The 14,120-nt window shown below is 43.3% G+C and overlaps 1 protein-coding gene across 1 annotated transcript in view; it reads right to left on the reverse strand.

The window, feature by feature from the left end:
* LOC134440294 (organic cation/carnitine transporter 2-like) overlaps nt 1-14,120 on the reverse strand; it is a 69,099-nt gene that overhangs the window by 46,666 nt on the left and 8,313 nt on the right. The window contains exons 6-7 of the mRNA XM_063190313.1: nt 8,397-8,543; nt 7,100-7,200 (exon numbers count right to left, since the gene is read on the reverse strand). Of these exons, the coding sequence (XP_063046383.1) occupies nt 7,100-7,200; nt 8,397-8,543 (248 nt within the window). The remainder of the gene's footprint in view (nt 1-7,099; nt 7,201-8,396; nt 8,544-14,120) is intronic.

Below are 14,120 nucleotides of genomic sequence, written 5' to 3' on the forward strand. Positions count from 1 at the left end.
CACCAAATGCCAAACACACGCCAACTCAAAACCCACGAATTGCCACGAGGCGCCACCCATCTTTATTCTTGCCGGCACTTGAATTAAAACGATGACGCAATGCACAGAATCCGAGGCCTCGGTCACGTGGTTTTGCGTTGACGAAGCAAGCCTCGGCACGGGGCTTCGTTTCCACGCCCATTTTTGCTCGACACAGGCTCCGTAGCCTCGCTTCAATTTTGACATCACTACTTATTTTGATGGACTTGAATAATTATTTTGGACTCTCAAATTAGTTTATTTTCTTTATTGAATTTTTCTTTTTATTGGCCAACTTTATTTACAAGCCACAATTTCACATTTTTGTCACTTTTTGGATTTTGGGTGCACTTCAAATAATAAACACCCTGCACTTAAGTGCTGCTGTGGCGGAGCCAGTCTGTTTTTTCTAAGGAACCCAACCTGAGCCGTGGTACTTTGTGACAGTAGGACCACAGGCATCAAAGAACGAATGATTAAACAAAAATTGAGGGATGCACAACCCATATGGTTGGAATCACAATGAAAACCCGATTATAATGGCTATCTAGGACTGGCCGTATATATGAAAGCAATGCTGCAAATCATGGTTTTCCTACTGATGTGTTGAACTGCACATGCATGGAATGTTCTGCTTCGCGGTCTGTGGGATCCATTGGGGGCAGACTCCATAAGAGCAACCACATAAGAGTAATTGATATGGGTGCATATGTCATCTGCCACCGACCGGCGAAAGTACATTCTGAAAGCATACCGATTGGGTTTGAGTAGTCGTAAAAGCTTTTGCGTTGAGGTGGCGAGATGATTGGATAAATTACAACAAGCTGCTCCACAGCTCAGCAAGCAATTGGCTCTTGTTGCCGGCCAGGTGGGATACGTGCAAGCATGCACCATATTGGTGTAACGAATTGCTCCCAGTCATTCCTATGGACTATGGAGTTTTCCATCTCCTCATGTACAGACAGTCTCTGACTACATTCATTCTGTTCTCCAAAAATTGAGCGCCCCACATGGAAAGAGGGTGGAACTGCAACTAAAATCGCCTGTCTAAAATGCACTGGGAAACCAGTGAGTGGCATATTTGGTCTTCCTTGAAAAATCTATGATTTTAATGCGAGCACTTCAGGGTGACCTTTTAATGGAGCCTGAGGGTGGAGTTTTATAGTTTGGCCCATGACCATAGGCCCCATTTTAAATAAGCTATGAATGATCCAACCATACCAACACCACCATCACAACTGCCCCATATACTTGGCATTTAACTTTTTTCAATGTTTCAATTTGTAGTTTTGGTGGTTTTGTGACAATTATGTCTGCAAAGAAGAAAATTAATTTAGAGGTTTTTGCACACAAAACACCTATGGATTTAGCTGGTTTTGCCTGAAGCCTATGCTGATTATCATTTTCCACCAATTAATAACCTTGTAATTTCAAATAAAAATACATTCCTATATTTAAATATGAATGTTAGATAAAAAAAGAATGACCTTTTACTTAACGGTGTAGCCATGTGGATTTATAGGGGTTTCCATCTGAACTTTTGAAATATGTCATGATTAACAATTTTAGTACATTCATGCTTGTCTGAAATTGAAATGTGAACATTTACCACACTGAGGCACTGGCACTGAGGATGGTCTGAATGGGACCGAAACGTTTGCACTGTGCACTTTGGTAGCACTTTTTTATTTTCGAAACATGCAATAAAAGGACACTTGCATCTGCATCCAAGGTGTGCGAGTTCTTGACCCTAACATTTACCACACTAAAACTATGTAAAAGTGAGAATAGTCTGCTGCCGATGCTAGATGCCCAGATTTATTTTGGTTTGATACCCTGCTTATTTGGTGCATGGAATAAGTTGCCTGGTTAACACCAGACCTAATCACAAGTGTCTTTCAGATCGAAACAGTTGCGTAGAACTAAAGGCAGTATGGGAGTTCCCAGGCTATGGAATAAGTGCATCTTGATAGAATAGAATAGAATGCCTTTATTGCCATTATAGATGGTACAATTACATTTGAAGCCTGCTTTCAAGGTGTGAGCAGAAAATTATTAATAATGTTTGCCTACTAATAGAAACTACAACAACTAGACTACAAACATACACCGCATTCCACATTATTACGCAAATGACATATTTCTCTGTTTCCCCAAACAATCAATTCAAATGACAGTCGTCATAATTTCAAGGAAATTTGGATTACAACACTACAAAACGTTTTTGCGTAATAATGTGGAACAGAGCATTTAAAGTTTTTTTTATTATTTTAAAAAATACCGTTATCATTGGAAGGTTCATTCAAAAACTTTTAAATTGTACTCTAATGGTTGATTACTTGAAAATTATGACGAGTGTCATTTCTATTGATTATTTGGGAAAAAGGCAAAAAAAATGTAATTTGCATAATAATGTGGAATGCGGTGTAATACAAACGTAAGTGTACAGACAGACAAATGGCAGAGATTTGGTTCAAGTGTACAAGTATACAAACAGGCAGAGAGAGGAGATAACACAGACTTCAGTACAATGTTCCAATAAAAAACAATGAATGTTCCAATAAAACCAATTAAGCATTTTTAGGACAATAAAACAGTAAACAATTAATGTTCCAATAAATAAAATTAAGCATTTTTCGGACAATAAAAACCTAAATATCTCAACCTCTGAAACACATAAAACATGAAATAATCACTCAGCTCTAACATACCAACATTTTAAAAAATAAATCTAAAATTTCATGAGTGCTGCATCATGCAGCTCCTGGCACTAGGGTAAATGTTGAATCAAGCAGCATCAGGCATCAATTGGTTAAGCAACTCTGCTATTTGATTGTGCCGTCTCATCCACAGGCATCTCCACACTGTCTGTATCACCAGTCCTCATCTTGTGGCAATAACTGAAAAAAACAGCCTCTTTTAAAATTGCATCCATTTTAAAATGAAATTGAAACAAATAAAATGGCGTAACATAAGCAAAAGTACCTACCACTGGAGCGGTTTGACTTGGCTAATGAGTTCTGGGAGTTTTTCTCCTTTTGTCTCTGGTAACAGCAGGCTCAGACCACCAGAGAATACAGAGATTGTGCCCATCACAATAAAAGGTATTATCTTGTTATATGTACCTAAAGGAAACATGTATATAATAATAATTAGCCTCAGGGATGTTAACCAATGTCCGTTTGACCGATAGTTGATCAAATCAGCGTTGTCTGGTTAATATTTTCTGGTGTTATTGAAAAATAAAAATAAAAACCTCACTATTTTTAAAGTTCCTGAATGCTAGCCAGCATCTGTTATTACACTCTCTACGTACTCCTTTGTTTTGTTGGTGTTGTAGTGTATAAGGAGGGGCTTTGTGATCTTTCCATATCTTTAAACATGATGATACATTTATTTTTTTCTGAACCGGGAAACAAGGGCGCACTGCCCTCATGTAGGCCTACTTGCATGCCCCTTCATACATTTACCAGTATACCATCAAGTCAAATCATCACATAGTCTCTCCACAACATTCTAAGCATAGTAAATACACTGTAAAACAGTTTAATTGGCGTTGTACAGCACCCACACAAACTACAGTTGCTCAGCAATTAATTTTTCTATTCCGTACTCCGTAACTGTTATAAACAAAAGGAGTGCATGCACGTAGTGCCTACACACTTTAAGTGCAGCTTCGGGAAATATCGAGCAAGTCAATGGTGTCCGTGTGCTCATCATTTCTTCCCAAATTTGACGTCCGTATCGGATAATCTGCACATTTTCCATTAGAGATGATGATTGTTTAATTTTGTTGCCCATTCCATGTACACTTCACCTAAATGTTTGTAAAATAATCTGGATGTCTCTGTGAGACAATTGCAGATTCACCTGTCCAACAATTTATGATCACAATAAATATATTTTAAAAATGTTGTCCCTTCTCTTCCATGTGGTATCATTGCTTACAGACAGAAATGGGAAGGGGTTTGCTCCGTTTTATAGCAAACTGTTTGATCTAAAACTGTGTAATGAATCCTTACACTCTTGTGAAACTGATTGAATGCTTGCTCAATTACTAAAATGTGTCTCTTCTCTTAGACTTTCATCACCACCCCAATTTGCTCAAAACTAAAAAATATGTAATATAAATAAAATTTTATAAAATGTACTTTTATGTTGTTTGGTCAACAGATATTGTATCAAACATAGTCTATGCATATTGTGGAGATAACGTTTGTGTTTTTTGAATATTTTTCAAAATGTTACAGTACTTTTCAAGGGGTGTACTCATTATTGCTGTACACCACAGGTGGAAAGAACAAGGCATTTATTTTCATGGTATGTTGGGGGTAAAAGTATTGGTATCGATACTCTGTATCGCAAGTACAGAAATGGATGTACTCGTAGGCCTACTCGTATCAGCTGTACAAAAAGCGGTATCCCTAAAGCCCACTTAATAAAACATCAACAGAGGTGACAGCGGGGGTCGGGGCAGAACCATAATATACAAAACACGCTGCATTTTGGGAATGTATATACTTACCTATATGGGCTATGTGTGGCGAGACAGCACTTCCAATTCTAGCGGCTGTGGAGCTGACACCCACTCCCATACTGCGTACGACGGTGGGGAATAGTTCCATGGAATAGACATAAATAAATGCATAAGCCCCGATCAAAACCAGCCTTCCTGTCATTGCCAAAGTGACAGTCAATCCACTGAGCCCTGTGGGACAGAAAGAAATGGAGCACAAGATGGAGTGGTCTAATGGAGTAGCATAACCAGAAGCGCCAAACTAGCCTTAAAAGGAACAGTCCACCTCATTTCAAGAAATTGCTCATATGTAGTTAAGTCCTACACTATTAAAGTATAAGAATAGGATAGGATTTTTTGTCTTAGTGTTTGGTTTTGATCGTCATGTTTCTATGACTGCTAATGTTAAACTAGGCAATACAAACACAATTGAATGACGTTAAGAAACAAAGAGCTACCTGTCCAAATCAACAAAACTTTGCGCAGATGGGCAGTCTGCACACCTCATGCTACACGTCTATTCCTCAGTCTCCTCAAGTCGTATCCAACGCATTCAGTTAGTTTTCAATGAAATCTGGCCGATCATTGTCACCGTGCTCACAAAGCAGGTATTCTCTCTGCGGCACGTCAAAAAGTTGGGCTCACTTGAAGTTTATGTCAATTCTATGCAAATCACCACGGCAACCGTACTGCGTTACTCAATGACTGTAGAGCACATGAAGATATCCCAGGATACCTGTGGTCATCATGAAGGTGTATTTCTCTCCTTACAAGTAGATTTTTAACAGCTATCGAACTTTGTATGCACAAAGTATAGGCCTACATAGACTGAAAATAACTATGATGTACATACTTATGGTGGCCGGGTTCAAATGATAATGTTTGATTTAGCAACAACCAGCAACAACACGAGAGCAAGCTGTGTGTGAACAAAAACACATGTCCTGAGGTCGGTAAGGGCACATTGAGCTGTAATTTAGGGGTAGTTTGCTTGCTATATTGATCAAAAATGCCAAGAAATCTGGATTGATACATTTCTTTGTATATAACTCCCATTACACTCACACTGCCATTACAGTCATTAGGCCTACTCGTTACCCAATTTGAGCAGTGAGGAAACCTTCGTGTTTGTTGATAAAACAAATTGTGTGAATAAGTAGATTATTGTTGCTTGTTTACTGAATCAACCACTCAAAGAATTCAACCTGCCTTCACATTGAGCTCTTTGTGTGTGCTTTTCTGACCTGCTGTGTACCACTGAACGTGCATTGTGTAGAAAGCTCCCCTAAAGGTTTAATGCGATTGATCTTTAATTGCACCCTGATTTATTCAGTTGTTAATTATTACTTATTATATGGTTGTGACGTCATCTGTCGAATGCTCCATTCATTTCAACGGGGCTCCCCAACGTTCGGACGTCTGTTATTTTTCGATAACGGACGGGTTGGTCTATAACAGACCGCTGTCAATGGCAACAAGACTTTACACTGCTAAAGCGACTTTTCAACAAGACTCTAATCAGCTGCTGTGATAGACAGCACCCGTTGTCCTGGCTACCGCTGTCAATGGCAACAAGACGTTCACTGCTAAAGCCACTGGCTTGTATACAAGTCAGTGGCTAAGGCGAATGTTTCATATCACTCCGCAGGGGGTCCGGTCTTTTGTCACTCTAATCAGCTGCTGTGATAGACAACACCTGTTGTCCTGGCTAGCCTACCTAGCTGTTGCCTAGCGGTGTTCCACAACGGCACTGTTTTGTTTTGCGCAGCAACAATCTTAACATTAAATAGGTCTAAAGAAATGTCCCCGCATGTGTGAATCATTTAAGTATATCCATATAATAAGCGGGTTAACTTTCGGCGAGTCGGTCGCTTTGTGGAATAGCAGCACTTCAGAGAGAACAAGACCCCTCCGCTCCGCGTCGGGGTCTAAAGATTCTCTCTGTCGTGCTGCTATTCCACGGTAGCGACCTTCTCGCCGAACGTTAACCCTTACATAATTCATAACTGAATTACAATGAATCATTAAACGCCATTCCATTCCCAACATACAGTATTTTGGTGCAATCAGTGTGAGGATTTTGGTCCCCACACGTTTTTACCGACAGCTGCTACGTCCTACAAACCTTCAGGCACAAGCTGGATGAGCAGCAGCAGAGACCCTCCAAGAAGAAGAGTGAACGGCAGAAGGAACCGGCGAGGAGCATAACGTGTAGACAACCATGCAAAAATGTGACCAAGGACTTCTGTGACAGCAGAAATGAGGGCGTTGCAATACAGATCACCATCCAGATTGGAGGTGTTGAAGGACAAGCCGAAGTATGTCAGGATTACGGCTATCCTGTAGAAACACGCACATTATATTGTTAGCAGGGACTTGGCCAAGACTTGGCAACATTTTAATAACAGTAGCATAACGTATAATGATGAAAAAAGTCTAAAAACAACCCTCTAGCATATGCCTAAAGAAAAAAAGGATGATCCAACATTAAAAGTGTAATATAAAATGCATTTATAAAGTCATGTTAAACACAAACTACTGTACTGAATGAAAATCTTCACTAACCAGATAATGATGTTAATAACTGTGATATTCCTCATATTTGTCGTTTTTAGGAGATCCAGCCAAGTGTATTTATGCTGACCACTGGATCTATACTCCGTTTCCTGCGGAGGTGGGGGGTAAATCAACAACATAGAAAGGCTATTATGTTACACTGACTCACCACTGACTTGTGAAGGGACCAGATTCATAAAATTAACTCGGGTGATGTTTATATAAATTTTAGTAAATTAATTTGAGTAACTTAATAAGTAACTAATTAACTCTTTTTTTTGTGTAATTTTTAGAAACTTCTTTTTAGTAACTTAACTTAGTAACTGAACTCATTGGCTGCCAGTCATTTTCATAAAATAGATTTTTCATCATTTAGAGTGCTTTTTGGAGGCTCACAGAAAATTGAGTTCTGTGTCTATGTCAACACCATACCAATCAAAACACAGATTAGATTCTCATCTGTCATCAGAAAAAAAGTTGTGTCTCTCTACCCCTTTCCATTCTTTCATAATCATCTGTTGAAAATAGTGGAATTTGCCAAATGCTCACTTCTCGCTAAAAAGCTGAGAAAACGCCATTTGAAGTAGAACTATAACTATAATGTTTTGGCCATAATGACATCGTCCTAACAACACCAAACCTATCAGATGCAATTACAGAGTCTTCTGCCATCTGTAGCCTGAACAAAAAGATTGTTTGTATGATCTTTCCAGCCTAATAATACTGAATTAGAATGGGGGTATACGGACCAATCTTGGCAACCTGAGGTCTTGCAAGACTATGATGTTTGCTTCTACTGAGACCGAAGAAGGCTATAACAATCCCCAGTAGTAGTACTAGTGTCCAGTGTTGCCAAGTCCGCTTATTATACGCGACTTTGGGCTTCTTTTTTTGAGCAGTCGCTTTTAATTTTGTAAAGTCGCGGGTTGCGGTTTTTTGGGCTTGTTCTTTTCAAGGTTGGGCTTGCTGTTTTCTCCTGCTCTGGTGGTGATTTGAATGTGTTTCTCAATGGCAACTCGTTTTTTCTCACTCATCCTTACAAGTGACCCTGCTACAATATTGTTAACTCCCACTTTCTGTGGTCACTTGTGGGGATTTTAGCAGCCACGCAGATCCCCGTAAAGAGCAAGGTCTTCCCTGACCAGGCACGCGACTGACAACCCACCCTTTCTGTCGCTTCTTTTGGGCTTGTTTTCACGACGCCCCTCAGTCGCTTCTTTTGGGCTTGTTTTTAGGGCGTCAGCCGCTTATTTGTCGTAGAAAATCTGGCAACACTGCTAGTGTCATCATGGTGCGGGTTAGTTACCTTGGAGTTGGAGCTGAGCTGCAGCTGAAGGATATCCTCTGGTGGAGGTTTAAAACATCCAAGGATGTTTAAAATGATGCCCCTCATGTTCTTCTGTTGTTTTAGTTGGTCCCACCATGTGCACTGCTCCTGAACATTTTCCATGATCTGAAAACAAAATCCAAGGAGATGTTGCAGTGGATTGTGCAAGAAGAATAGTTAAATTAAAAAATAAACAAGCAAGCAAACACACACAAAACCTACAGTACAAGGGCCATTGTACTTCAGCTAGTGCAGCCTGTAGGACCTAATTGCCAGTGTTGTGTTTTGTACCGTAGCCTATATGACTACAATGGTAGGCTACCAATGGTAGGCTACCATACCCTCTTATCACAGTAGGCTGATGGTAATAAATGGGGCACCTAAGTTTCCACCCCTTCTGGGCGGCTCATGGGGCTGGGAAAGCCAAAACTTTTGACTGGGCTTTAGTGGACTGATCAAAGTTATTTTCCGATCCACCTCACATTCCTCCGTCGATCACACATATGCTGTACCTCAGAATTAAAGATAACCAATGGTGTGTTTGTCGACTTCACTTGGCAAGCGTTTTTTGAGTTGTGTGCGTGCAAAAATATGTAATTATTTGGACTACACAACAGAAGTCGCATGTCCGACATGCAGCCACTTTAGCCGCGGTGCAGCGGCAGGGTTGGATGTGCCTCGGTTCACGTCAAAATGCGAGGCGCACGTTGTAGTCTCTAAAACAGTTTTGCGCAAAAGCTAAAATAACCTTTCTTGTGTAACGAAAATGAGTGGTCTTACGGCGCAAATCCAAACCTTTAAAATTCACTGCCATCATATGTGAAATCCGGAGCACATGCCAAACAGGATGAGGATTTAGCTTGACTCGCTCCATTAACTCCCATTCAAAATTTTCAGAACTTCAGCCCCACGACTCGGAAGTAGGGCATTGTGGTAACTTGTAATAAATAAACCACGAAAACACTGATGCCGAGTTTGTACTTTTATATAAGAAGGTCAATAATAAAACATACACGTTAGCGGCCTCGGAGATAACTAACACAGCTTGTCATGGGAACGTAGTCTTCCACTCTGAGATACAACACAGACTGCACTGGGTAATACTGCACCTCCAAACATTCCATGGTCATCAAGCGCCACCTATTGGTAGTAACTGAATATTGCCCTTATACATCATTACAACATTCCTCCCCAATTAAGTTCAGAAATTCCTCCCTTAACTATTAAATGTAACAACTGAAAATCAATCTGGAGTTGAGTACTTCCATAAACCCATACTGACCTTAACACAGTCAACAAATTATTTTTAGCATACACCTGAAAAGAAAACATAGTATGCATTAAGAAAAGCAGTGATACTTATCAAAAGTCCAGTCTATCAGGAGCCCTTCGAGCACGCTGTGATCTGCGCACTGTCTCCTGTGGAACAGCAGTCACCACAGGCGTTGGAGCTTTGGGAGACTCCTGTGCTGCGGTCACCACAGGGGTCGGTGGTGTCGGTGTGCCGGTGCTTGACTGTCCAGTCTCTGCCGGTGGCACAGACACCTCCGGTTGCGATTTCTTTGCCGGAGACGCTCCTCCAGGAGTCACCAGTGGCAACTCTGCAGTGCTGACAGTCTCTGGGTCGGTGTCGTGACGCAGCCGCACATGGTCCTGATGCCTGCGGAACTCTCGTCCATCTGTCAGCTTGATGACGTAGGAGACGGGACCTTTCTGTGACAGGATAACCCCCGGAAGCCATTGCTGCTTGAAGTTACTGCAGAAATTCTTGACATAGACATTGTCACCTGGTTTCAGCAGTCTGTCTCTCGCATGAAGATCGTGTCTCTCCTTCTGCTTTTCTTGTTTTCTCTCCACCTTTGCTTTTAGGTCAGGGCGAAGCAGATCTAGCCTTGACTTAGGCCTACGGCCCATCAACATCTCTGCTGGTGTACGTGCAGTGGTGGTCTGTGGAGTGAGGCGATACTTGAACAGGAAACGTGAGAGTCTAGAACTCAGTGAATCACCTGTCATGCGCTTCAACCCCTCCTTCACGGTCTTTACAGCACGTTCAGCCAGTCCATTCGATGCTGGGTGAAAAGGAGCCGTGCGAATGTGACGGATTCCATTCTGCTGCATGAAGTCACTGAACAGCTCGCTTGTGAAGGTTGGGCCATTGTCACTGACCAGGGAGTCAGGTAAACCATGAACTGCAAACACTTGTCGGAGTTTCTCAATGGTTGAGGGAGCTGTTATGTTGCCCATGATGTGGCACTCTATCCACTTAGAGTGGGCGTCGACCATGACCATGAACATCTGACCCATGAAGGGCCCTGCAAAGTCCAGATGTAATCTAGACCAGGGACGGTCTGGCCACTCCCATGGATGCAAGGGAGCTGGTGGCGGACTTTTCTGATTGACCCCACACTGTTTGCACCCTTTCACCCTGTTTTCCAGGTCTAAGTCCATGCTTGGCCACCAGATGTAGGATCTTGCTAGACTTTTCATCCTAGACACCCCTGGATGTGTCTCATGCAATTCTTCCACGATCTGTGAGTGGCCTGGGGCAGGCACGACGACCCTCGACCCCCAGAAGATGCACCCATCTTGTAAACTCAGCTCAGTCTTTCTTTTCACATAAGGCCTTAACTCCTCATCCTCAATAACCGCTGGCCAGCCTTGTAACAGGTAAGTCTTTACCTTAGACATGACAGGGTCTCGCTCAGTCCATTGCTTGACCTGGGATGCGGTCACTGGTGTTTCCGACAACTTCTCTAATGAAAAGACAGTCTCTGGAGGCACATAAGTGGTGACAGGTGTATCCGGCAATGGCAGGCGACTGAATGCGTCGGCATTTGCATTGTCCTTTCCTGCTCTGAACACAATGGTGTATTGGTAGGCTGACAATGTTAGTGCCCAACGTTGGATTCGGGCGGAGGCCAGTGGTGGAATGCAGTGTGTCTCACCAAACAGACTCATGAGTGGCTTATGGTCTGTGTGGATTTTGAAAGGACGGCCGTAAAGGTACTGATGGAAGCGCTTAACAGCAAACACAACTGCCAGGCCCTCCTTGTCTAGCTGCGAGTACCCCTTTTCCGCAGCCGTCAAAGTGCGTGAAGCAAAGCCAATAGGCTTCTCTGATCCATCTTCCATCACGTGGGACAGCACTGCCCCTACCCCATACGGTGAGGCATCACATGCGAGGGTCACCTCTTTGTCTGGATCAAAGTGCACAAGCAATTTCGCTGACTGGAGTCGTTCTTTCACCTCCATGAACGCTTTTTCTTGCTCCTCACACCACTGCCACTTTGTGTCATTGTGCAGTAGTTTGTACAGCGGCGCCAAGACCTTTGAGAGGTCCTGCAGGAATTTCCCATAGTAATTTACCATCCCAAGAAAATATCTGAGTTCGGTGACGTTCTTGGGACTTGGGGCTTCCTTAACAGCGCGCACTTTGTCCTCCACTGGGGAGATACCCTCCGCTGTGATCTTGTGTCCTAGGTAAGTGACACTTGGTGACATGAACACACATTTGTCCCTTTTTAGTCTCAGCCCTGCATCTGAGAGTCTCTGTAGCACCTGCTCCAAGTTGCCAAGATGCTCTGCCTCTGTAGCACCCGTAATGAGCAAATCATCCAGGTAGCATGCTACGTGTGGGATGCCCTGCAACAGACTGTCCATTGTCCTTGGCTGGACGCCACTCCAAACACAAGGCGGTTGAATTTGAACAATCCCTTGTGTGTGTTTATTGTGACGAACTCCTTGGACTCATCGTCCAGCAGCAGCTGCTGATAGGCGTGGCTCATGTCCAGTTTTGTGAATGACTTGCCCCCAGCCAGAGTTGCAAACAGGTCATCCACCCTTGGCAGCGGATACTCCTCCAGCTTTGAGACCTGGTTCACGGTAAGTTTATAGTCCCCGCATATCCTAACTGTTTTATCAGGCTTCATAACAGGAACAATGGGAGCTGCCCACTTGGAGAACTGCACTGGCTCAATGACGCCCAGCGCCTGTAAGCGCTCTAGCTCCTCCTCCACTTTCTGTTTCATGGCGTAGGGTACCACTCTGGGCAAGTAGAAACGTGGTTTGGCATTGGGGTCAATGTGCAGTTTGACTGTCATTCCCTTGAGTGTGCCCAGCTCATCTCTGAACACCTCACTGTATCGCTGCAGCACGTCCTCTGTTGTGCCCGTGTACTTCACCTCATGCCAGTTCAATTTTATCTTTCTGAGCCAGTCCCGGCCCAAAAGACTGGGCCCACTACCTTTGGCCACCACTAGTCTTCCCTCAGCCTCCTGATCTCCCACTGTTATGCTCACCTGTAGCACTCCCAGGTGGGGTATGGGCTGACCGGTGTACGTCCTCAGTTGGAGCTTGGATGGAGTCAGGGACGGTGGGTTGGACCTCCATGTCCTCCTGTAGGTCTCCTCACTGATGACAGACGCCGTCGCTCCTGAATCGATCACAAACTTGACATCCTTTCCGTGTACAGTGACTGTGGCATAGTATGGCATAGGCGGTTCCTCATCAGTGTCCATTGCAAACATGTCAAAAGAACACATAGCCTCCTCGCTTGTTTCCTCAACATGGTGTGTGTGTGCCTGATTTTGCTTTCCTTTCCATTTTTCAGTGTTTTTGTTTTTAACCCCCCTGCACTTCTTTTCTAAGTGTCCTTTTTTCTTGCACCCATGGCAGACAGCATCCTTGAATTTGCATTCGTTTGCATAGTGTGCCCCTCCACACCGAAAGCATTCAACTGGCTTGCCAGATCGCGAACTGTCTTTCTTTACATGATGCACTGCCACAGGTTGTGCTCCAGCTTGCCCTTTCTGAATGTCTTTGGCATTGCTAGCAGCCGTTTCCATTCCCTGAGAAATCTCTAGCGCCTTTTTGAAATCCAATTTTGGTGTTGTCTCACTCAGCAAACGGCGCTGAATTGCATCATCATTTATGCCGCATACAAGCCGGTCACGTAACATATCATCTAGCACCGCTCCGAATTCACAGTGTTGAGACAGCTGTCGAAGCTCTGCTACGAAGTTAGCCACTGACTGACCCGACTTTCTGAAATGACTGTGGAACTTGAAACGCTGGACAATTATAGACGGTTTCGGATTGTGGTGGTCGCTAACAAGTTTGACTAAGTCTGCATATGGAATTTCACCTGGTTTCCGTGGTGTAGCCAAGTTCCGTATCAGCTTGTACGTCCTCGCCCCACACACACTCAGGAGAATCGAGCGCTTCCTAGCCTCTTCAGTAATTCCATTAGCATTGAAAAAGTGTCCCAACCTTTCCTCATACTCAGTCCAATCCTCGTCTCCCTCCACATATTCACCGACTGTCCCGAACGTTGCCATGATCTGCACAGGTCGTTGTCCTTCTCCCTGTCCTCTTTCAACAGCAACGGGCGCTCTGTTCCTCTCGACAACCCCTCGTTCCTCTGCGATAGCTGGTTCTTGTCGTTGGTCTCCACCGGTTTCACTCATAGCCAGTCTTGCCGCCTAAACTAGCTGACACTTGACTAGATAACGCTAACAACAAAACAAACGGGAAAACAAACTCCAGTTTCACCTCGTCGCCAAAAATATGTGGTAACTTGTAATAAATAAACCACGAAAACACTGATGCCGAGTTTGTACTTTTATATAAGAAGGTCAATAATAAAACATACACGTTAGCGGCCTCGGAGATAACTAACACAGCTTGTCATGGGAACGTAGTCTT

This window comes from Engraulis encrasicolus, chromosome 23 (assembly GCF_034702125.1).
Source record: "Engraulis encrasicolus isolate BLACKSEA-1 chromosome 23, IST_EnEncr_1.0, whole genome shotgun sequence".
NCBI classification, from domain to species: Eukaryota; Metazoa; Chordata; class Actinopteri; order Clupeiformes; family Engraulidae; genus Engraulis; species Engraulis encrasicolus.